The sequence below is a fragment of the Miniopterus schreibersii genome (genome assembly GCF_964146895.1).
Source record: "Miniopterus schreibersii genome assembly, chromosome: 13".
In the NCBI taxonomy this organism is placed as follows: domain Eukaryota; kingdom Metazoa; phylum Chordata; class Mammalia; order Chiroptera; family Miniopteridae; genus Miniopterus; species Miniopterus schreibersii.
The window spans coordinates 16,938,667-16,964,208 of NC_138113.1; the positions used below are offsets into that span (position 1 = coordinate 16,938,667).

General features: G+C 34.7%; 1 protein-coding gene across 2 annotated transcripts in view; it reads right to left on the reverse strand.

The window, feature by feature from the left end:
- Positions 1-25,542, reverse strand: part of STRN (striatin) — a 69,491-nt gene that overhangs the window by 25,834 nt on the left and 18,115 nt on the right. For both annotated transcript variants that reach the window (XM_081157133.1, XM_081157134.1), the window contains exons 2-6: positions 17,611-17,714; positions 11,497-11,570; positions 5,811-5,889; positions 3,321-3,488; positions 845-980 (exon numbers count right to left, since the gene is read on the reverse strand). In XM_081157133.1, coding sequence (XP_081013259.1) covers positions 845-980; positions 3,321-3,488; positions 5,811-5,889; positions 11,497-11,570; positions 17,611-17,714 — 561 coding nt within the window. The remainder of the gene's footprint in view (positions 1-844; positions 981-3,320; positions 3,489-5,810; positions 5,890-11,496; positions 11,571-17,610; positions 17,715-25,542) is intronic.

The following is a 25,542-nucleotide window of genomic DNA, read 5'->3' on the forward strand; positions in this document are numbered from 1 at the left end:
GCACAGACAACTGATAACGAAATGGGGACTGAAACCCAAGGCTTTTTTGACTTCAGGTCCAGTCTGCTTTGTATTACCTTACATCCCTCCTCCCTCTTCTTAAATAAAAGTGGAAGAGGGAACATGAACATCTTCCTAGCGAAGCAAAGCGTGCCCTCTCCTCTTACTCTAAAAACAGGAGGAAGGGGGAGAAGGGAGCTGAGGCAGAAAAGAGTAACGGGCAAGAAGAGAGGGGAGACGGGAAAGGGAGAAGGGGGCAAGGGAGAGGGGAGAAGGGGCAGAGCAGAGCAGGGAGGGGGAGGGGAAGGGGGAAGGAGCAAGTCAGAGACATCTCTTATTCTAGGAAACTACCGAGAGGGTCAACTAACTTATAAAGACATAAACAAAACTACCGAAAACCCTAAACAAGCTTCAAGAAATAACAGAAGAGTCCTGAAGCTCTGTAGACCATGTCCACCAAAGCAACCCTGACAAGAACAAAACTGTATCACTGAGCGCTGATGCCAGTCGCCATCAGGCACCATAACGGGTCTGTCAGTTCCATTGTCTTACAGCGGCACACAACAGGGCACTGTTACAACACACAACGTTCACCATATTCACCAGCTCTAGAGAAATGTCGAAATGTGTAATGATTAACAAAAAGTCGAAGAATGGGGCCCTTAACAGAAAGCTGCTATACTAAAAGTATTCTTGATGGTGAAGTCAATACTAAAAACTCTTCTATATTTCCTCAAATTCATGAAAAAAAAAAAAGTTAAGGGTTTAGGTTGAGAGAACATGTTATTTTTACAGTGTGCATAATAGTCCCTAAAAATATTTATATCCGAGTTATCCAGCTCACCGTCGACGTGTCGGTGATGCTCTTCCCTCGTCCGTCGATGTCGTCGTCGTCGTCGTCATCGCTGAAGTCCGCAGCTGCGCTCCCAGGGAATTTGAAATTATCCAGCACAGAGGCAGGCTCTGTTAACTCAGATTTCCTGGTTAAAACATGCACATCTTGCTCAATTACATTTTTAAACCTAACATAAGAATTAATCTGTGATATGATGCACTAACTTCTGTTTATATTGTAACTATGATTCCTCACATCACATTATGACTGACAATGATTCTTATCCATTATATTTCCATGGATTTTATTTGGAAAGACAACATAGGAAGTGATTACTTTTTAAAGTACTTTGCAACCCTACCTATTCAGATTAATGGTAATCTAATGTAAAGAACTCCCCCTCCTGATTCAGAAGTATTTAGATCCTAAGTTAACTTTCATGTATTTGTTTTTAAATATATTTTTTCTCTCTGCAACTACTTTTCTCTATTCTTTCCCTCTATGCAACTCTTCCTATGACACATAAGTTTCCATAACTACATAACTAGAAGATGTCATTTTTCTCTGATGCAATCTTATCTCTCTGAACAGCTGAAAAAAGCAAAGGCGGACATGAAGTTACTAAATACAATGTATTAGTCAAATCAACATTACTGCAAAACTTCATCCTATCGATGAGCATTAAGCTTTTGGAAATGATTTCAAATATGTAAGATTTTAATTTAGGTCCCTAAAAATAAATCTAGTAAACAATTTCCTAATTATCAGAAAGGATGATTTCCCTCTAGTTCACTAAAAAATGTTTTAGAAAAGGCATGTCCATAAAAAAATTTAGCCCCAACTATGGACAAAATTTTCAAAACAGATAAATAATAAACTTCAAATCTGCTGGAAGCTATGTTTGACGTTTTTCCACCCTTTTCTTCATCTCTACATAAATTAGACATTCAGAATAATTCCCTTGTCGGCTTCAAAAGACAGGTCAGGCCAAAACACAAGGCAACTAAAGTGGTCTTTATATTGACTTAACCCTTTAGGTAAAACTATAACCAAGAATGCCTACATTGTCTATGTCTGCACAGAGAAGCAATCTACATCTCACATTTATAAAAACAATTTAATGTAGTTTTAATTACTAATGAATACATTTAAGAAAGCTCGAATAACATCTGTTTACGAAAGTCATATTTTTTTAACCTTTACCTAAATCTCATAATTTTAGCTTATGGTCCAGATATCAGAAACTATGTTCTCACTAGAACAGCAATTTTCAACCTTTTTCATCTCATGGCACACAGAAACTAATTACTAAAATTCTGTGGCATGCCAAAAAATATATTTATTGCTGATCAGACAAAAAAAATTGGTATAATTTTGATTCATTCACACCAGCTGGCTATTGCTGTGCTGGCTGTTGTCATTTTTTAATCTGACAATCTAAGGGGAAAGAATTCAGGGCCCCTGACTAAATAATCAAGTACTGCATGTTTTAAAAAGTATTGCGGCACACTGGTTGAAAATGCTGTACTAGAACACATATAGAATTTAATTAAAACCATTTTTTCAGCCTAAACAAACATTAAAAGAAAGTGACATCATATTTAGACTTTCACAGAACCTTTTTTTATTTCTTCAAAAATCCTGCCAATTTTTTTTCAATAAAGAAGAACCTTCTTGCCCTGGGGCAGCTCAGTTGGTTGGACCATCAACCCGTACACCAAAAGGTAGTGGGTTTGATACCCGTCCAGGCACATACCCGGGTTTCAGGTTTCGATCCCCATCGGGGCACACACAGGAGGCAACCGATAGATGTTTCTGTCTTGCATGAATACGTCTCTCTCCCTCTCCCTCCCTCCCTCCCTCCTCTAAAATCAATAAATATATCCTCGGGGGAGGAGAAAGAAAGAAAATAAAGATGACTCTCCTTTAACTTTTCATGTTCCTTTTAGCAGAATTACATATAGCTGTATGATACATGATCCAAAAAACAAAACATTTCAAACAGCTATTGAATTTTTCACACTTACTCTGTCAATTAAAAATATATACTTAAAATACATATTTTTCAAAGGAAAGCTGAGTTACAGCATTACCAGATAAACAAAAGTGGCTAAGGTAAGGTTTACTTCTAAAAAATTTGTGTATTTATGTGATTCTAGGTTACAGAAATAAAATTTCACTCTTAAAGATTTGAACTGAATTTCCAAAATAAGATCTTTTATGAAGTTTTAATAGTAACTAAGCTTCAAGATATTAAAATCTGTATTAAGTCCATAAATTTCAAGCAAATATCTTAAATAAAAAATATTAAAATATCATAACTATGTTATCTTCTACCAAATGAATTTTAAATTTTTATTAAACTTTATTCTGATTATTTCTGTAGCAGTATCTAAAAGTGCAAGTATAAATATCACCCATAAGTCAAATATATTTAATAAAAACTAAAGTTATAGCTAAAACACTTTCCAGACAAAATACTTACCCAATCATTGCTGTATCTTTAACTTCACCTTCTGTGCCGTTTATAACCGAGTCCTGATTTTTGTCATCTTCCCTGTCCGTGACATCACTTGAAAAGCCCAACAAAGCTCGCACTCGTTTAGATTTCACATCTAGAATAGTATCTGTGTAACCCACCTCCTGTAGATACCTGTGTATGAAGAGGATCCTTACAATTCAGCCATACTGGATGAGCATTCTATAACTTAATACATAAATTAAAGTATTTCTTTAAATTCACTGCCTGCATAAGACTTAACAGAATAGTACTATGCTAGTATGACTTGCTAATAAATAATCTTCCAGATGGAGCGGTCTCTTGCAGATGGAGCTGGCTCTTGCAGTACCAGTCTCTATGGTCACTGAGAAAAATCAGAGAACTATACAATACACCATTCATTATATTTATCAAAGAAGCTGTTCCTTAATATACCTCACAGCACACACATTCTTTCTTCTAGGCAGGGTTGGAGTAATCTCACTCTCAGATAAATTACTATTTCATGATAGTAATTATTATAACCAGTAGTCTTTTTACATTTCTGATGTAAAGTGTCATTGTTTGAGATCTAAAGAGAATGTTTCTAGCATACATAGTTTCCTCCATGACATACAAGAAGAAAATATAATCCAAAGAGTCACTTCTATAGGAGGAAAGCGTCTATCCTGGGACAACTGTAAAATAAAAAATGTAGACCACAGTTCAATGGTGGAATGTGGGATGCCTGTGTGCACAGGGAGAGGGGCACGAGGCAGAGAGGCAGCAGCACAGAATAAAGAGAATAGGCTTTATATTTAGAGTTAGAACTGGATCTAAAGACCATTTCTGCTACTTTCTTCCTGTGTTACTTTAATTCTGTTGAACCTCAGCTTTCTTTCCTTAAAAGAGACATACTTAGTACACTGCCTGGCATCTAGGCACTCAATATCTATTAACAAAGATGACGAAAAAATAAGATCAAAAGTGGTAGAGGCAGGAACATCAATAAGGCAAGTGTCACTAAGAGCATCATTAATAAACATGACGGACAAGTGCTAGGCATTAACTTATAAGTAAGCGCCAGTCTATGGGACGAGGGAGAAAATGAAGGTAAACAAGGTAACCAGTCTAAGGGAAGTTTATTTCAGTGTCTGGTATTATAGTTATTACAGCGCAAAGAGATCTCTCACAAAGATATGTGGCCAAAATGGAGTAAGTGCATCCTATCAAATCAAGACACTCATTTTTCAATCCTATTCAATATTTATAGCAAGGGATTGATTAAAATATAGATAATAAATTTCTAATTTTCCTAAATTTAATCAGTTGTTCTTGCAAAGTAATACAAAGGTACTATGTTTCTCCATTTTTAACAAATAATATTTGATACATACTTCACTTTGGCAACAAAATCACATAGCAAATAACTGCTACAAGAACTGCGCTTTCCAAAGATAAGTTGGCTTTACTAAACAGTTACCTCCTCATTCACTGCTAAAATGTCACCTTTCCTTTAAGGGGCAGCTATGAGTCTTTTAAAGTTTCTGCAAATATCTCTTGGATTGCTCACTGTAATAACTTCCCATGAAAAAAATCAGCAGATTATGAACACATATTTATTTATATAAGGAAAATGCTTAAATCATATTTAAGACCAAAGTGAGGGCACTAGTGAAAAATCTATTTATTAAATATTAATGAAAACTCATTTTCTTCTAACTTCAAGTAGAAGAAAAATAGATATGTGAGGCATTTTACTATTCTCTTCCCATCATCAAGAGGAACAGCTGGCAGGCACCTATTGGAAATCATAGATTTAGACTATTGACAGTGACCTCAAAAATCCAAAACAAGCAGCAAATTTCATAGAGTACTGAGGCACAAACCTGAACACCAGTTTCAAATGTGATATGCAAGGACCAGGCACTGAGCTGGTGTGTGGGTCTAAGTCCTGACATCTGAACCTCAACCCAGCTTTGTTCCCTCTTTATAGTCTCAAATACCCATTTTATCGGAGAAAGGACATGTTAGTGCAATATTTGCAAATTTGGGAAAATCGGAAAGTTCTCCAATCAATTAAAAACAAAAATCTTAAGAACACACAATTTACATATAAATACTAATTAAACTCATATTAAAACTTGTATATTCATGTATAAAAGATGCAAAGAATAACTTCAAGAGTATAAAATTCTTTAAACTATAAATTTAAGTGTAATAAAATCTAGAAGCTTAAAACTGTACTCTTTTTGATGAAGATAAAATTACGAAAATAATTTATTCTTGTTAATTCTTATTAATATTTAATAAAATATAAATTCCACTACAGGGGGAAAATATGTTTAACATGAAAAAGGAAAAGTAATTCAATTAAGCTTTTTCACAGCAGCAGCATAATAATGAAATAAATTATTCTACTGCGTTGAAAATACAAAACAAAAATAATCTCATGAAAATATATGCTTTTCTTTAGTTTGACCATGAGTTACTTACTGTCTGAGTAGTTGTCGACCTTGTTTCCACATTAACTGGCTATTTTGTTGTGGCTGCACCTCTGTTTCATTACCTTCATCTAGGAAACATTAAATCATAATAAAACTGACTTGTCATATACATTAGAGGGCATCTCCATTCATAAAAAGTATCCAAAAAATGTGTAAGATTAATAATATGTAAAACTGCACTGTAACGTATATTTCAGGACAATGTAAATTCTGTTTTTAAGTCAAATTTCCATAACAAAACTCTAAATTCATTACTGCTACTGGATTCCCTTCAGAGTTGTAGAACTAAAATAAGGACATTTTCCAAATCTTTAGGCAGCCTGAGAAGTTTCCTCCAGGATAAACCTATCCATATCAAGTCACACAATTAAGAGTTCAATAGAAGTATTATGAAGCACCACATCAGAATTAGAACAAAATACCCAGGAATGATGGCTTTTTAAAAAGCCAGTTTGATTAAAGGATAGGAAACAATCTCAGTTCAAATCTATTTCCTTTACTAATTATTAAATGAAAACCTCAAGTATTCTTTTTAAGAAACTGTTCGAATGAAAATCTCATAGAGCCTTCCTTGTAAAGCTTTAAATCCATCATTTGGTAGAAGCTGAATCCTTTCAAGAAGGTAGTAAAATAAAAAGAGCCTTCTCCATGATAAGTCTGGACTAAAGAATTTCTAAATTATGCTATGGCTCTACTTTTAAGTACAAAAAAAGTTCACACTTTCCATCAGTCCTTGAATAAACTATAAGAAACTGTGATCTTTATACGGTTTTATTCAAGTGAAGATATAAGACTAGCGAAATCTATTTCATGATATTGATAGTACACATTTACTGTGCTTCAGATGCTGTGTTAAAATGTATACATTATCTCTTTTAATCTTTTTTTTTAAATCCTGACCCGAGGACATTTTGTCCATTGATTTCTAGAGAGAGTAGAAGAGAGGAAGGAGTGGAGGAAGGGGAGAAAGAGAGAGAAACAGAGAGAAACATCAATGTGAGAGAGACACACCAATCAGCTGTCTCCTGCACGCACCTGGATTGGGCGAGGACCCTGCAACCAAGGTACATGCCCTTCACCGGGAATCGAACCTGAGACCCTTTGGTCTGAGGGCCAATGCTCTAACCACTGAGAAACTGGTGAGGGCATCTCTTTTAATCTTTACAAACTCAAAAAATAGGTGTTATTACTAGCCTCATTTTAAAGACGAGAAATATGAGTTTTACAGTTAATTTTAAGGTTTCTAAGTTAGAAGTAGAGTTTAAGCGTTGAAGTCATGTCTGACTCCAGAGCTCACGTATTTTCCTCCATATGCTATCACTACAATGATACGAAATTAGAGAAATAAGTAAATTTAAAAAATTAGATCTTGCACGTTCATTTTTCTCCTAAAATAACAAGGCAAAGCTCTGTGATACACCAAAGAAATATCAGTAGAGTAGATGGAGGGTGGGAAGGGAGGTCAGGGGGATTAAGTTAACTCAAAAAGGAAAATTACTTCGGGATAACTTCAGAGAGTATACTTTCTTTTTTTTAAAAAAGGCAAAAACAAAGGTCTCAATACTAAGGAAAAATGATATATCCTGTTTCCACTGACCCACAAATTCAGGAACTGTGTATATAACATAGTATGTTCCAATATGTCCCCTTCTTAAGTCAAGTGAGTAAACTATACTTGCCAAGTAGGAACATTTATACTGACACTTCAAAAAACTAAAATTTCAGATGTAAAAGAACTTTTGAGGTCATCTAATTTCCCATCAGAACAGGCCTAAATCCTTTCTATACCATCCTCAGATATCCTCAACTGCCTTTGCCTACTCTGGCAGCTAGTGATGTTAACAAAGTGTGGTACATCCATTCAATGGAATACTACTCAATAGGAACAAGGAACGAAATACTGATGCATAATTTCAAATGCCTTATGCCAAGTGAGAGAAGCTAGAATCAAAGGTTACATTTTGTATGACTCTGGAATCCATATGACTTTCTGGAAAAGGAAAAACTATAGAAACAGAAAACAGATTAGTGGTTGCGAGGAGATTAGAGTGTAAAGGGAGGGAATGATTACAAAGGGTAGTAGTAACAAGACTATATGTGTTTGTCAAGGTACTAAATAGGTGAATTTTACTGCATGAAAATTATAACAATAAATGAATTAAACCAAATCCTCAAACTCTTTAAAAAAAAAAGTATATTCTTATACTGAGATAAAACCTGACTCTCTGGGTAACATTTGACATTTACAACAAAAGTCTGAGGTTTAAAAAAAACACAACTCTTGCACATGTGAACTTGATTTTCCCCACATTTCCTTATCTAGGCTAACCTCACAGTTCTCTCAATGGTAGTAAGTAGTCACCAACTATCGGAGTCATTCTTACCTTATCAACTTCAAAAAGTGACATTATACAAAAGCAAAGATTTTAAAGTGGGTAAGAGTTGTATTTCTTGGCAATATTAAAAGTATTTGACTGGCACTTCCAGTCAAGTTGGAATGGACCCATTTACCCTCCTGCTTGAAACAACTATAAAACAAAATAGATGAAACAACGGTTAAGGCACTGGACATCACACAACAGAGGAGAGCCAGCCCTGAGATGATCCCCGAGAGAACGGAAACAAACAGGCAAGCCCCATAACTGTTCCAGTTTACTGCCTTAATAGTTTCCAGATCACAGCATAAGGAGGGGGAACTCAAATATCTGAAGAAATAATGGCTGAAATGTGCCATATTTCACGAAAACTATAAAACCATAGATCCAAAAAACTTGACAAACCCCAGCCCAAGAAACACTGGGGGGCAGGGGGGCACCAAACCACATCATAATAAAATTGATTAAAGATGAAGAAAAAAATCTCAAGTGTAGCCAGAGAAAAAGGTCACATTCTATACACCAGAACTATGATAAGGATGACAGAAGACAGTTCATTAGAATCAATTCACAGGAAAAATAAAGACTTTTTCAAGATACAAAAGCTAATCGTAATAGCGGCCCATATTACAAGATATGTTAAAGAAAGTCCTTAGTAAGACAGGAAGAAAATTATACCAGAAAATATGAATCCATACAAAGGAATACGAGTACTGGAAATATTTACTTTTTATAGTACTCAAATGTCTTTAAAAGAGAATTGACTGTTGAAACAAAAACAATGTAGTGAGTGGTTTATAACATAAATAGGAGTGAAATATATGAAACAGTCACACAAAGACAGGACAGATGCAAGTACACAGTAATAAGCATCTCATACAACACATGAAGTCGTACATTATCACTTAAAGATAGACTGTCATAAGTTATAAACCCTAAACAAAGAGTTATAGCTAATAGGTCAGCAAAAACAATAAAATGGAATCATAAAAATTACTAGATTAATCCAAAAGAAATCTGACAAAGAGGAAAAGGAAGCAAAGAATAAACTGAACAAATAGCAAGGTGGTAGCTTTAAACCTAACCATATCAATAGTCACACTAAATATAAACGGTCTAAATACTTCAATTAAAAGGCTGAATTTGCCCTGGCTGGGTAGCTCAGCTGGTTAGAGTGTCATCCCGATATGCAAAGGTTGAGGGTTTGATCCCCAGTCATGGAACATACAAGATTCAACCAATAAATGCATAAATAAGTGGAACAACAAACTGATGTTACTCGTCCTTCAGATGTCAACTTTAAATATCACTTACTGCAATAAGCATTCCTAGACCACTAGATTTGGTTCCCCTGCTATTATGCTCTGTAACACAAACCTATTACCTTCCCCATTATGCATGTCGCTTTATTGTAATCACTTTTTTCTGACCTTCCCTGGAAAAATCCAATAGGGCACTATCATCTTATTCACAAAATTTGGGGCTGGGTCTGACAAGTATTACATATTTAATATCTGTAAGAGGGATACGTAGTTTGAAAGATCAATACATAGAATAATAACTAGGTACTTAGTACTGTATACTAAGAAAATAAACCTGGGAATTAGAAATTATTCCCAGAATTTTTCCCAGTTTACAGATAAGGAATGGAGCAAACTCAGAGATATTAGGTAATATCATAGGCATTTAAAGAGTTAGGGCAGAGTCAAACTTACATGTATCTGATTTGAAAGCACAAACTTTTCCTACTGAACCACACTGTTTACTTATAAACATTTTGTATATATTGCAACTAGGCCTTTATACCTCTAAATTGATATCTAAAAAGTAGGAAATAAACTTTTTAATGTAAAAGTACTGGTTAAAACCACTCCTCTGAATTAGGCAATATAATTTTAGGACAGTCTTTAACAAATAGCCTAGATATAAAAGAAAATGCACTTATAAAAATTTAAGTGCATCTCAAGTTAAGAGATACCAAAGTAAAAGATAGAACAATTTAAAAACAAAGGAAAAAATATGTCAATGATCAGGTATTACTGTATTTCTCAAGATTCAATATTGAACTGTAGAAGCAAGTTAGTAACTTTACTACACTGAGCTGAACTATAAAATCAGCTGCACATTTAGAACTTACTTTGTGAAGTTCTTTCATAAACTGTTGTATGCAGAAGCAGTGTGGTAAAATGGGAAAAATATGAATTTTGGAGTCAGACAAACCTGCGCTCAGATTCATATTCCCATTACTTAAGTTATGTGACCTTGAGCAAATTTCTCCATTATTCTGGGTTTAAATTTCATATAGTTAAAATGAGGATAATGTTATCTTTATTAAATAACTATTTTAAAATTACAGTTAATATACATAAAGCCTCTAGCACAAGGCAAGTATTTCAGTAAATGATATAAACAATAGTTGGTATCTTCAGATACTTGATCCAGATATTTAATCTGAAATTATGTCCAAAACACAATCACCTAAAACATGGCAATAACTTTTTTTTAAATTTATCTTTATTGTTGAAAGCATTACAGGTGTCCCCCCTTTTCCCCCCACTGATCCCCTCCAACCTGCACCCACCCCACCCCCAGGCCTTCCACATCATGGCAGTAACTTTTGAACAACTTTTCTTACTTTCCCCTACACCTACTCGTAAGTAAATTCTACCTATACCCCTTAAGATCTGATGGTTTCAAGTACTATTTTTGTACTGTTTGGGGGGGGGGGTGACAGGAAAGCAGGAGAAGGAAAAAGAAGTAACACAAAAAGAAACTAAACGTTTCAGCTGTTAAAAGATGACCTGGTTAGGGAATCCGCTGTGGGTGACAAAGTCCAAAACAATTCTGCGCCTGAAACTGAAGGACTAGGTTTGTAGGACAAGGAATGCCCCTGTACTTAAAGAAGAAATCTCTTACCTCCACAGTTCCTACTCTCTCTCTCAGACTTCAAGGACATGCTGTACTTTGTACTGCGCACCTCAAAGTTCCCATTAATACGAGGGAGACCCAGCAAGAATCAGTTACATTGGCACATGTTACTCCATGAATTCTGATCCTTCCTCAAGTGTAGAAAATAAACAGAAAATGAGGAACTAAAAGGAAGGGGAAGGGATAAAAGAAGAAAGGTGGTGGAAAAAGATCCAAATGACACTACATAATTAGTGCCAAAAGGTAAGTAGGTAAAAAAAAACTAGTATGCAAATAACTAGAAATTAACTCGCAGTTATAAATATTGTTGCTACAAAATACTAGATATTAACTTCTTTTTAATCACTTGAACTTCCTTTAAAATTAGCTTACCAGAATCATAGCTTGGAGGCTTCATATCTCCCTGATTCAATTCTGTCCCATATTTCAACTTGTGGTATTTGGCTCTAACAAAAAAATGAGAAAATACAAACGATCTTAAAACATATTTAAATAAACTTTTAGATATGCAGTAGGAGTAGTCATCAGTATGCAGCAGTCCTAGCTAACTTTCAAAGGCTCATAGCCTTCCAAAGTGTCAAAGTCATAATACAGAAGTGTCTGCCATTATTATTTTGTTGTTATACCATCAGGTGCTATTATAACAAATAAATAGCTAACACTGGGAACCATACATCTTCCTTCTATACTTACTAATGAACCATATTAACATGCTAGTTTTCGTTGTATTCAAATTTTCTTAATAACTACCACAGTATACTTCTATTATCAAAAGCAGTAGATAAGTTTGGATTTAAAATAAACTTGTATAAGACTAACCTTTTCAAAATCGAGTTTTTTAAAAAGAAAAATCATCTATAATACTTTGTGCCTTGTCAGGCAATTAGGATTTACCAAGTATGCATTATATTGAACAATCCAAAGGAGGGAGGGGGAACCAGCCCAAATCATGAATGTTGAATAAGATATTGCGGCAGGAGTGAATAATTTTTTTTAATAGTCAAAGTATCCTCTGCCTTTTCAGGAAGAACTCAGGAAGAACCATGAACAGGAATTCTTGTCTATCTTCTTTCAAAAGCTATATGAATGTTATTATTTCTGGTTAATCTGATTTAACCATCTCAGATTTAATCATCTGAAACCAGAAAAATAATCCAGAGGAGGTAAAAAACTTTAAGGTTAACTAAAAATGGCCATACTTCCTTAATGCACTTGTATATTTTGACTTGTTTGCTTTCCTGAAATACTGAGGCCATTTACAATAAATATTCACTATAATGAGACTGGGATAATAATAATTTGAAAATCTAAATAATAAAGAAGTAATAAAAGAGTAACATAGTCAAATCTGAAAGTTATTTTTTGAAAGTTCTTTTTATCTTTATAAAAAACTAATTGAGAATTTACTATAAAGTTTTTATATTTCAAGGAAAGTATAAAGAAAATGAAAATTATTTCCTTGAACGTATGAAGTACTGGGATTTTTATTTTATTTTAATGCTTTAATTTATCTTTCTGTTGAAAGTATTACAGATATCCCCCTTTTATCTCCCCATTGATCCCCTCCACCCTGCACCCTGCCCCCCCCTTCCAGGCGAAGTACTAGAATTCTTCATATTATTTTGCAATAATTATTTTGCAGTTACAACAGAAAAGTCAATATTTTATACAGAGGGGAATCTTAAGAAAACCTATAAAAATTATAGACAGCTGATGTTCTATTTCTTAGGGTAAGTGGTGGGTACATCAGTATTTTTTATATGTATTTATGTTTTGCATATATAAAAAATGTTTTATAATATGTACCCATTTAAAAAAAAATGTTTGTTTGCTAATGTGGATTGATCTCTAAGTTTAAGTAAAACAACAAAGTACAAAATACTATGTACATAAGTATTTTATATATATGTTACATATATTTCATATGCACTGAATATTTCTGGAAGGATACATGATACATAAAACATCAATTACAAAGATTTCCTTTGGGAAGGGAAATCAGTGAACTGATGCATAAGGGAGACTATTTTCAGTTATTTGGCTAATTAACCATATGTATATATTTCTTTTAAAAAATGTTAGTAAATATTTTGTCCCAAATTATTTAGAACACCTTTTTCTCTATTCCCAATGCTTCTCTTAATCAAAGATTTCATCACCATACTAAGCACTTTCTAGTCTATCTCAGTGTATTTGTAATAATGTTGATTATAAGAGGATAAGATTTATAGCCATTAAATTGACTCAAAGTAACAATATCTCCTAGAAGTCAAAACAGTAATTGAAAGTGACTGGCCTGAGGACAGAGTTCAACTAACAAAATTTTATGGAGTTAATTTATATATTTTTTTAATATACATATAAAGAAAAACATTTTCAAACACAACATACTGCATTATAGTGCATTCTAGTGGTCTTAGGAAAAACTGCAACAGAGCTACAAAAAAGGGAACAGAAAATATTCTATGCAATATATATAACAAAAATAATAAAACACTATGTACTAACACTTCATAAAAAATTAGACAAAGACAAAATAAGAACTGCTGTGTTTATGAGCTGAGTTCCCTTAAAAATAATGTCATCGCACCCAACAACTTACTGAATTCTTATAACATGCCAGGCACTGCACTGGCTGCTATAAATAACCTGCAGCTTGCAATCAGTTATAAGGGTGGAGGCAAGGAGATGCCTAAGAGATAGAAATGTAAATAACTAACTATATCACACTGTGGGTTAAGAGCTGGGAGTTATATCAACTGTTATAGGAATTCAGATAAGGAATTATCTCATTCTGTCAAAGGTGGTGTCAAGGAGGCCTACCAAAAAGAAGGTAGTAGTAACACATGAGATTTTAGCTAAACCTCAAAATACCATTAGTTTCCCAATCAGACAAATGAACTGATGGACAGGGCATTTCTGACAGAAGAAAAATCTTAAAAGTTCCTCAAATTTAAAACCATATGTGTGTGTGCATATGAAGTAGGTCAGAAAACAGCTGTGTGTGTGTGCATGCGTGCCATGTATGTATGTGTATGTATAAGACTAGAAAGGGGCCTGGATGTAAAAGGTTTTACTAAGAAGAATTTTGAAATTAGCCGGATATTTTTAAGCAGGGATATAACACCTGTGTTTTAGAAAATGAGTACAACGGACAAAGAATGTCTAGGAGCTCTAATTCACAAAGAAACACTTTTTTATTCCTTAATTTATTATACTTCAAAAGGGCCATTACATCAAGAATAATCTCAAATCAGTCCATGAACTTCAAAAGATACAAAATCAAGGACTCTTTTCCAGGAAAATCCCATTAGTTAAAAAACAAAAGCAAAAACAAAACAACACTTCCCTAGACCAAGCCAGTTCTTTATCTCCTCTGTTCTCCAAAGTCAAACTACTTGAAAGCTAAGAGACTGATCTGTCTCCACGTTACCTATCCTTCTCACCCCGAGTCCCCTGTGATCTGGTTCATGTTCCTGCTACCTCACTGAAGCTGTTCTGCAAGAGTTCCAACAAGCTCCTAACTGGCAAATCCAAATGACTATTTTCAGTATACAATGTACTTGGAGTCTGTCTGGCACCTGCAATTGTCAAACTCCCACTTTCTTTCGCTCTCGCCTTCCTTCTCCAACCATTGTTTTGTTGGCTTTTCTTCCTCTGCATTTTCTTCAAACACTTCCATTTCCTGTGGCTCCTGGGGGTTCTCTTCTCTTCCCAAAATATTTGTTCTTCTTGTCTCAACTACTTCTATAACTTTACCCACAACACTGATGTATACATCTCTAGTCATGAATCCCTCCCATTATTTGCTTTTAAACCCTTAATTCTTACCCTTAATTCATTCAGAAACTTCCAAAACTCACACTCAAGCCAGCGCCTAGGAACCACTCTTGAATTATCTTTCTTCCTCCCCCTAACCAATCATCTTCCAAACTGTATGGATTCTTTCTATTTAAAATGTTTCATAGCTGATGCCTCCTCTAGTCCTGCAGAGCTACTCTGCTACCATTTCTCATCCTAGACTATTAAAATCTTCCTGCCTGTATTAACAGACTTTCCCAGTCCATCCCTCACAGTGAGGTCAGAATGATCTTTCTAAAATCTATTTCACACTATTCTATGCTCAAAACCTTTCAATTGCATGACAACTAAATGCAGTATGTACTCCTAGACCAGGAAAAACAACAACAAAACCACCTATAAAGATCATTATTGGGACATTTGGTGAAAAAATGCTAGAAAGATCATCACTGGAACATATGAGTATGGGCTTTGTTAGATAATGGAACAGTATCAACATTAAATTTCCTTAATTTGATAATAAGCTTAATTATACAATGGAATGTTCTTGCTTTTAGAAAATATACACAGAGGAATTTAGGGGAGAGGGACATAATGTCTGCAACTAAGTAGCAAATGATTCAGGAAAAAACAATATGTTGTAGTGTGCGTGATGTGGTCAAATTGATGAATCTGGGTAAATGGTATACAGTTCTTGCAACTTCTATTAGCCTGAGGTTATTTTAGAAAGTTTTTGAAAACTTTCGATATTCCTTATTATGTGTAAAAGTTTCAATTCCTTAGTTAGGCTCTCAATGATCCCTTATCAAATCACAACTAATGTCCTTCCCTCCAATACATAGTAATTACAAATTTCTGAACACACCGAGCTGCTTGACTCCATTTCAAACATATCTTCTCTACTTCCTGAACCTTGCCTATCTGGCAAACACATTATTTTTTATGATGATATTCAAGTCCACCTCCTCTAATTACACCCTCCTTCCTACTTCCACCTTCCAGACAGAAGCAAGCAGTCCCTTCTTTGTGATCACGCTGTATCCTATACAGACTTCTCCCACAGCACCTAGGAGGCTGCACTCCACTCTGCAGTTTCCAGTTACTCTAAGCCCGTAAGGACAAGGATTATGACCTGGGCTTATACTCAGGTCCAGCACAAGTGCCTAAATTGGATGGACAGATTAATATGTTTAATGAGAAGGGACACACACACACACAAACATAAACACACAAAATATTCTTGGTTACTGTAGTGTATTTCAATTCTTCTGTCTTACAAGATACTATAATGTACTGGTAAAGAATATAGGCCTCAGAATCAGACAGACCTGAGATCTGAAGCAGAGCTCTATCTAACTGCAGCTCTACCCAGTCACTTTGTTTTTAAGCCTCAGGGCCTGCAACGTAGTAGTTAAAACATAGTGGCCATTTTAATATTACCCTCTCTCTTCGCTTATGCCTGTAATTTAGATAGTTTAAAATCTCAAATATTCTCATATTACTACTTTTAAAAGTATGGGTTTTTTTTTCCATTTCCCTGATACAGTTTTCAATTAACTTCTCAAGGAAAAGAATTGCCTATTTTTCACTAAGAAGTCAACCTGTTTTCAATCTCTTGTGCCATTTAAAGATGCCACATGAAAGTGAACACAAGTTCAAATAAAGTTTTATCTATTTATTAATATTCATAAATATCATCTAAATGTTATTTTACGGTAGTTTTGCAACAGCCCATTCATCAACTTCAAAATAATGAGAAAAGAATGTGATCACGAAAAACAAAGCAAAACAGCCCTGACTGGTGTGGCTCAGTGGTTAGAGCATCAGCCCATGCACCGAAGGGTGGCAGGTTCGATTCCCAGTCAAGGGCACATACCCGGGTTGCAGGTTGGATCCTCGGCCCTGGTTGGGCCTGTGCAGGAGGCAACCAATGGGTGTGTCCCTCTCACAACGATGTCTCTCCCTCTCCCTCCCTCCCTCCAACTCTCTCTAAAAAGCAATGGAAAAAATATCCTCAGATAAGGACAAATAAGTAAATAAAGCAAAACAGAGAGTTTTAGTACCACCTATCGAGTACTGAGACAAAGAGCTGTTTCACACGGCTGACACACAGAAATCCAGAGACCATCATCCGTTAAAGCAGATAAACCTAATTTACGTGAAAACTTCCAAAACTCTCATCTATGACCTACAACTTATGACCCAAGTTTTGTTACTTGAGTATCTCAAGACACCAGCAAACTAGAAAGGTAAGGTTTGCATCTGGAGAAATAGGAATAGCTGATAGCAAAAGAAAAAAATACCAAGAAACTCTAAAAAAAGATTCTCAACACACTCTGCTAGAGCAATGTTTTCCAAAGAAAATACATCAAATTGAATATTAGATGGTAAGAAAAGGGTTGCAAGCATTATAGAATTTTCTTTACAACTCAAAAACTATTTCAATTACATAAAGAAATGGAAAATAATAGCTCAGTAAGTACATGTTTCTTAAGAAAGAAACATAAATCAGCTTATTGTTCATTATTAAGTGTTAAAAATAAAACTAAGCTAACGTATTACAGCACTGAGAAAGGTTTGTTACAGATGACATTTCCTGAATTTGGAAGCGCAAAGCATGAGCGTGCAGATGTGCCTCAGGACAGGAGGACAGCACGCCCGGCTCGGCGCCCGCTCCGCGGTTACCTCTCCTGCTTCAGCGCAAACTCCAGCATCTTGATTCTCCGCACAAGGTCCTTTTTCAGGTTTTCCTGACCCTTCCTTTCCCCCTGAAGGAAGGCGATCTGCGCCTGCATAGGGAAGAGAAAGATAAAACTCAGTGTAGAGCAAATACATTTTAAAAACTCGGCCGAGGAAAGAGCCTTTGGAGGATAGGACACTAGATGAAGAACATTTCCTTTACACATCCACACAGAGTATCTAAGCATATATATAGGAAGGCACTGACTGCAAGTGGGAAAAAGCTCAATTATTTTTTTAAAAAGGACATCTATATACATTTTACTTCAGACTAAGGAGGTTACAAGACACAGTCCATATCCTCCAGAGTCTATAATCTACAACCACCAATAAACACAGACAGATGCAAAGTATACAGTATAGTGTGTTCAAGTGTTTGTCTCCCAAGGCATTGGGGTTTTCCTCTTTTATAAAGAGTGAAGATGGGGAAAGAAGGAAAATCACGAGTGAAATCATGAGTTCGTATGACACCCTCGCAAAGTAAGAGTTCTGAGAGCATCACCACCTACTTACATTTAGGAGGGACTCCTTGTCGTGGAGAGACTTTATCCTAGACCTCCCCTACAAACATTCCACGCTCCCACCCCCATTCTTTACATTTAATATGCCGGGGGGGGGGGGGACTGAAAGCTGGAAAACGGAAAATCAGAGAGAACTGCCCTCTGTAGATTCCTGGCCTCTCCAAAGAACTACTAATGAAAAGAACCCTTACATTTTAACATCAAAGAAACTGTAAAACTCTTGTCTTCAGTAAAACAGAGGGCTAGGAAAGAGCTGATCTGCAGAATAATTTAAAAAACATTTAAGACTGAAATAATATCTTCCACTTAACGAACTGAAACTATGTTGCAAACACTAACTTACAAGTTAAGTAACTCATAACACTACTAAGATTAGGACAGGTCTATTTAAGGTCCATCAAGCTAACTATCAATTTCACTATTCCCACATGCTTTCCCCTCTCATGTTTATTATATTAACGTAGACAAGAATGCTATTTATATTTCTACAGCACTTTCAATTTTATTAAGCAAAAAAATTACATTTAATGGTCACCTTACCACATCCCTAAGGAATTGTGGGGATTGTCCAACTAAGGTTTAGAGAGCAAGCCATTAAGCTTACTTCTTACTTAGTTTGAATGACACTAACTTTTATTTATTCAGTACCAAAATGAACATAAAGTCCAACTCACTGAGCTTCTTACAATTATCAAGATTTAGGTAATGTTATGCTTTTGTTCTCATTTTAATGAGCTCTTAAAATTTTAATTGGAATTAAAAGAATTATTTTTATCTTACTGAAATGATTGAAAATAGTCTAAAAATAATTCAATTGTATACAAAGGAAATGGCATAAAATATCTATATCTATATTTAATAATCATAAAAGCCTTTTGAAATCATGTTATGTAATGAGATCATTATTTTAGATAAGCGTAATTATAGCACATGAAAATACATGCATTTAAGGCTGACAAAAATAAAGGGCTTGTCAGAAAAACATGTTAGCCCAACTTTCATACAATGCTTTCATAAACACTCTTCAAAATGGCTTTAATAAAAACAATAATCAGTAGAGTCATATAATCAAAGTAATACTAAAATTGATCAGCAGTGTTTCCATCTATACCTTTTGGCTAGTTTTTTATTTCTACCACCATCATTGATTCTGAAATTTCAGCCTCTAATACTCAAAAGTCTTTACCCTGACTCATTTCCCAACCCATCATCTCCTTATCTGCTATCAAGTCACATACTGGGTTAAATAGTTAATAAAAATAGAAGAACCAGAATTGTTAAAGAGAAAGATTACAAAGAAGACGAAGTGCCTGGAAAAGGCAAACAAAAAGGTGCAATAGGAGTGCTGGGATATTCGCTGATGATCACAGAACACCTCTGTGGTATTTCCTGCCAAAGATGCATAAACGGAAATCAACGATGGAAATTTCAGAATCAATGATGGTGGTAGAAATAAAGAAACATCAGGCAAACTGAAATTGAGGGCTATTTTACATTAACTTTTTTGTAATATTCAAAACTATCAGGCCCTAAAAGTCAAAAATATTCTTTGTATTGCCCTTGCAATTTTTCTGTCAATATAAGATTAAAAATTTTTTATTTTGAAACAAACACTATGCCAACTACCTTACTATGATAAGAGCCACACAACACAATTTAAAACCAGCATCATGAGTAGTGAAGAAACCCAGAAGTACTGACAATCAGGAACAAAGTAAGGGTGTTCATTCTCCACCACAAACAGCCGTGTTCTGCAGGTGGCAGCCAATGTCATTAGTTAAGAAACATGTAAGTTTAAAAATAGAAAAGAGGAAATACAATTACTATTATTTGCAAATGATATGAGTGAATACCTGAAAAATCCAAGAAAATGAACTATAAACTATTATAAAAATAGAGGAATTTTAGTAAAGTAGCTGCATATAAAAATAATAATTTGAAACCCATGGGCTTCTATAAAAATGACTAGTAGTTAGATGATATAATGAAAGAAAACAATCCCATTTATAACAACAAAAATGATAAAATGATTAGAATAAATTAAGAGCTATGCAAAGATTATTTTAAATGGTACTAAGGAGCCCCCCCAAAAATGCCTTGAACAAATGAGAAGCAAAGCAATGTTCTTAAAAAGAATTACAATGATTTTATTTCTCCCTAAACTAAACTTTAAAAATATGCAAGCCAAATAAAAATACCAACAGAGTGTTTTTTAAAAGCATCATACACAACGATTCTAAAGTACGTATGGAAAAATAAAAAAAGCAACAATAAAAAAATTATTTAAAAGCCCTAAAATATTTTAAAACTTATAATTCTGTAAGTCACTTAAAAAGTGGTAGTGATACATAAATAGGTAGAGACATACATGGTACAGTCAAAAAACAAACCCAAATATATAGAGAAATTTAGTTAAAGCTAAGACACTGCATGCACATGATTGGGGAAAAATGTGGATTATTCAATAAATGCTGATGGGCAGCCATCTGAAAATTATTTCTCACATCAAATCAAATGCTAAATGGATCAAAAAGTGTTAAGGAATCCCAAAGTAAGAAGAAAAGATAGTTTTTGTTTTAATAATCTCAGAGTTGGGGATGCCTTTCTGAGAATAAGACAAAACCCGAAGCCATAAAAGACTAATAAATTTAGTCTTTTAACCTCAAAAAAATAAAATATTTATATATGGCAATAAAAAAGTTGCTAAACAATTATCATGAGAAATAAGACAATTCTTTTTCAACAAATGTCCAAAAAAATAGGAAAGCAGTCATATCACAAATCACAAAATTTACTTTTTTTAAAAAAGTTTATCTTTATTGTTGAAAATATTACAGATGTTCCCCCTTTACCCCCATTGATCCCTTTACTTCTCTTAATATATTAAGAGCACCTACAGTCAATAAAGAAGAGATCAGGACTCAATAGAAAAACATACAAAGAAAGTGTTGATAGAAAGGAAATACAAAAGGCTCAAACATATTAAAAAGATGTTCAATCTCACAAGCATGAGAAATGCCAATTAAAATTGCAACCTGTTAATATTGTCAAATGAATAAATGTGAATATTTGAGATTCACAACTTCAAGCCTCATTTATTAGGAGGCCCCCAAAGTCTCATCTTAGCTTTTTTGTATATGTATTGTTCTGGTCTTATACCCTAACCAGACTGGAAGTGCACAGTGAGAAGGAATTTGGTTTTATTTTTCTTTCCTATATTCTTCCTTACAGCAATCTGGACCATGGTAGGTAGTAGGTATTCCCCAAACACATTACTGAACTGGATGAAAATGGCTGACTTATCCCATCAGGATACAGTTTAAAACACAATCATAAACAAAGATTTTGGGAAAGAATTTTAAAAAGCTAGTGTGTACTAGTCTGTCAGCTTGCAGGCCTATATAAGATTTCATGCCTCTGTAGAGTGAAGAGTTGGTGTTCTGCAACAGCTCTGTTTCTTACTCTTTATTTCTGGCCACCTAATATGTCACAAATGGTGTAAGTTAGTGGTTCTCCAAATGTTGTCCCAAGTAGTAGCATAGCATCACCTGGGTACTTGCTAGGAATGCAAATTTTCAGGCCCCATTCCAGGCCCGTTGAATCAGAAACTGAGGGTGGGGCCCACACATGAAAGCTGTGTTTTTACAGGTCCTCTAGGTGATTCAGATGCTTAAGTCTGATATTACCACCTGGTGACACTATCTTTAGGAGAAAGGGCTAGCTAGAGGCAATGATCATATGCCAGGGGAAACCAACAAGTAGCCTAGAAGCCTAGAACACTCTTTCCTCAGATCACCTTTTCTGGCCTTTGTTCAAAAGGCACTGTATCAGTGAAGCCTTTCTTCCCCACTCTACCCTCCCAAGCACTTCACAGCCCACTTACCACACTTTATCATAACACTTACTACCATCTAATGTTTTAAGAATGCATTTGTTTATTACTGCTTGTCTTCTGCCACGATTTAAGCTTCATGCAGGTAGGATCTGTTTTAATCATTGTTTCCCCAGTGCCAGCATGAAGTAAGCACTTGAAAAACATCTGTTGAATGAAAATATGAATCACTAAGCCAAAATCCAAACACATAAACACTCCAGTACCAACCTCTGCACCACATGCCCTAAGCTGCTCAATCATAATACCTTTTTCGGGATTCTAGCATTTCCAGGTAAATAGCACAGCCTCCCCTACTACATGACCTACAGGGGACATACACACACATCAAAATCTAGGGACATTAGAGCTAAAGTAGTGACAAAACAAATAACACCGAGCTCACAGTTCAGTAAATGAAACATGCATGCTGAATAAAACATATGTGAATTGGTAGCATATGTTGTGTGCTACTAGAACCAGAAACACAATTATAGGCAAAAGCAGTGAATATACAGGTAAAATACAGTAGGATGCCTATTTAACTCTGGAGGCAAGTACAGAACTGATGTTTAACTCAAAAACTATATTTTATTCTGGTATAAACTCTACAGCTAGCTTTATCTTTTAACAAACTAGTGACTTTCCTGAAATTTCCTCATAAAGTTTGTGTCGTTATTTTTATTTATTGATCTAACATTCCTTTCAATCATAAATGTTACTTATTTATTCAATCATTTTTAGAATATAAATTTCCAAAACATATATTCCCATACATCATATAGTCTTATGCAAGAGAAAACAATACCATTAAAAGGACAAACTAAAAAGACATGGGATTCAGGAAACAAGAGTTCTAACAATGGAGGGCCCCCCAAAAAAGTTTTAGATTAAGAACTGGTTCACAGGCCTAAAGAGCAAGTAGCCCACATTAGAGCAAGTTAAGACAGGAAACTCTAAGAATAAAATTGCTGGTTTAAAAAAGGGAGCAAGGGGCCTGAGAAATTATTTGGCAATTTTGACCACACATAAATTTGTATTTAAAGGCTACTAAAGTTGGGGGCGGGGGGGAATAGAGCAAAGTTCAAACAAAATTAAGCCATTAAAAAAATGAGGTAATCATTAACTCCAGGAAAGCAAAAGCTGCATAGGAAAAGAAACAATTGTAGTATACTATTTGGCTGGCTCATAAGTGGGTATTATTTATGTATATTTATATAATATACACAATAATTTTGAATATTTTGATATAACTGGGGAATAGAAAGTAGAGCCAATAAAGGGGATAATATAGCTAAAACCCTCATCTACCATATATAAAGTTAGTAAATATTATTTAAAACCAACAAAGAGGAAGTACTATAAGAATACTGTTTTGAAATATGAATAAATAACAGAAAAGACAATTAAAGAGTATTTTTAAAATGCTTGATTCTGAGGAGTTATACTTGGAGGCAGGGAATGGCATATTAGGGAACAACTGTCTTTTACCATAAGCCCTTTAATACTATTTACCTTTTACTGTGTGCATGAATTACCTTGACAAAAATTAAAATACATTTGACAGGCTAGCCACAGTGACTCAGTTGGCTGAGCATCGTCCTGTGCCCAAAAGGTTGCCAGTTTGATTCCCAGCCAGGGAACACACCAGGGTTGAGCATTAGATCCCCAGTTGGGGCGCATATGGAAGGCAACCCATAGATGTTTCTCTTGCCCCCCCCCCCCCGCGCAAGCATGTCCTCAGGTGAGGATTAAAAAAAATAAAAATACATTCAATAATTTAACAACTATCAATACAGCGTGGAACTGAGGCATTCCAGGTGAAGTGATAAGTAGAATATGAACTTCTTTAAAATATACATGTGTCTTAATTACCTTTGGATCCCTAGTGCCTAGCAAAGTTTCTGGCACAAAATCATTATTTAATAAGCATTTGATAAACAGAATGAAAGTGAACAGAAAGAGATTTCAAAAAGTGATTCAAATGATTCTAACAAATAAAAATATATAAATCCAGAAGTAATACAGTACTAGGAAAAGATCATGATTTAATACTTGTTAGGACCAAAAAGGAATCAATTTGAAAAGAAATAACTTAAAGCTCTTCATATTCTAACGAATATACTGCAGTAAAATCCATCCATTCATTTACTGGGTGCTTACCATGTAACAACACTGTGCTAAGCACTGGGAGGATAATCCCACCGGAAATACAGTCCATTTTCTTTAAAGCTATAATCTACATAAAATATGGTGTATTTTTTTAAAGGAGTCCCTTTTTTTTAACATTCTTATAGAAATAGCATAAGCCTTTCGACTTCTGAAGAAATAATTATAATCAGAGTCAAATACTTGTAGTAAAAGTATTCAAACAAAAGACATTTTACATAATAAATTATGATAGGGTATGCTCCAAAAGGAAATAGAAAATATAAACAGGAGATATAATAAAAGTTTATCTTTAAAAAAAGGTCAATATTAATCAACACAATAACCATATGAGAGACTGATGAAGAGCCATGAGACCATAGAGATGAAAAATCATTACATGGAAAACTACGGAGTCTAACTAGCAAAAAAATACAATTTATCACAGTTTTAAATATTAACAATTGAAGTTGGGTGAAGAATTTTTAATACTCTTCTTGGAGCCTGCCTGTTAGATTTTTTTTTCAAGTTTTAAAAAAGGCAGCTCTGATGCATTTTAAATTAAAATGTCTGTTAAATTAAAAAAATAAAATTTAATGGCAGCAATGCAATTTTTTTTTTTTTTTTTGCCGAAGGGGCCTGACAAGGCCACACACCCACACCTTATGATCCGGTATGAGAACACCAGTCCCTTCCTCACTATTGTCCAAAAAAAAGTAATGTGCAAAGCTGTTCAGATACCCTCTACTTTGGCTTCTATTTTTATCCTTTGAATTATTTCCTTCTAATTTCCCTTTCAATCCATTTCTCTACATAGATAGAATTATGGTGCAGAATTTTATAGCTTACTTTTTGTTATGCAGTTTCTGTGTTATTACTGTTTTTATAACCATCATTTTCATTGGGTTTATTATAGATCTTCAAGTAAACTTACCATAACTTAGCCACTGTAGCAGATTTTGTGTACTGGCCACTCAAAATACACATTCCGAAGCCTCTTCTATCTTGTAACTTCCCACTATAGAATCTTGAAAGCCAAGTGTTTGCTGTCTTAAGTTCTGTCATGTCCAGACATAGCTATGTAACCAGTGAGACATATATGGATGTCTTCGGGGGGTGGGGAGAAGGTACTTCTGGGAAAGTTTATCACTCACTGATAAATAAGGCTCGCTCCAAAGAAAGCAAACATTTTTCTGCTTTTACTGAGGTCTTAATGTCTGTAACTACAGTAGTCTCCCTTTCTCTGCAGTTTCGCTTTCAGCAGTTTCAATTACCCGCAGTCAGATGTGGTCCAAAAATATTAAGTGAAAAATTCCAGAAATAAGCAATTCTTAAGTT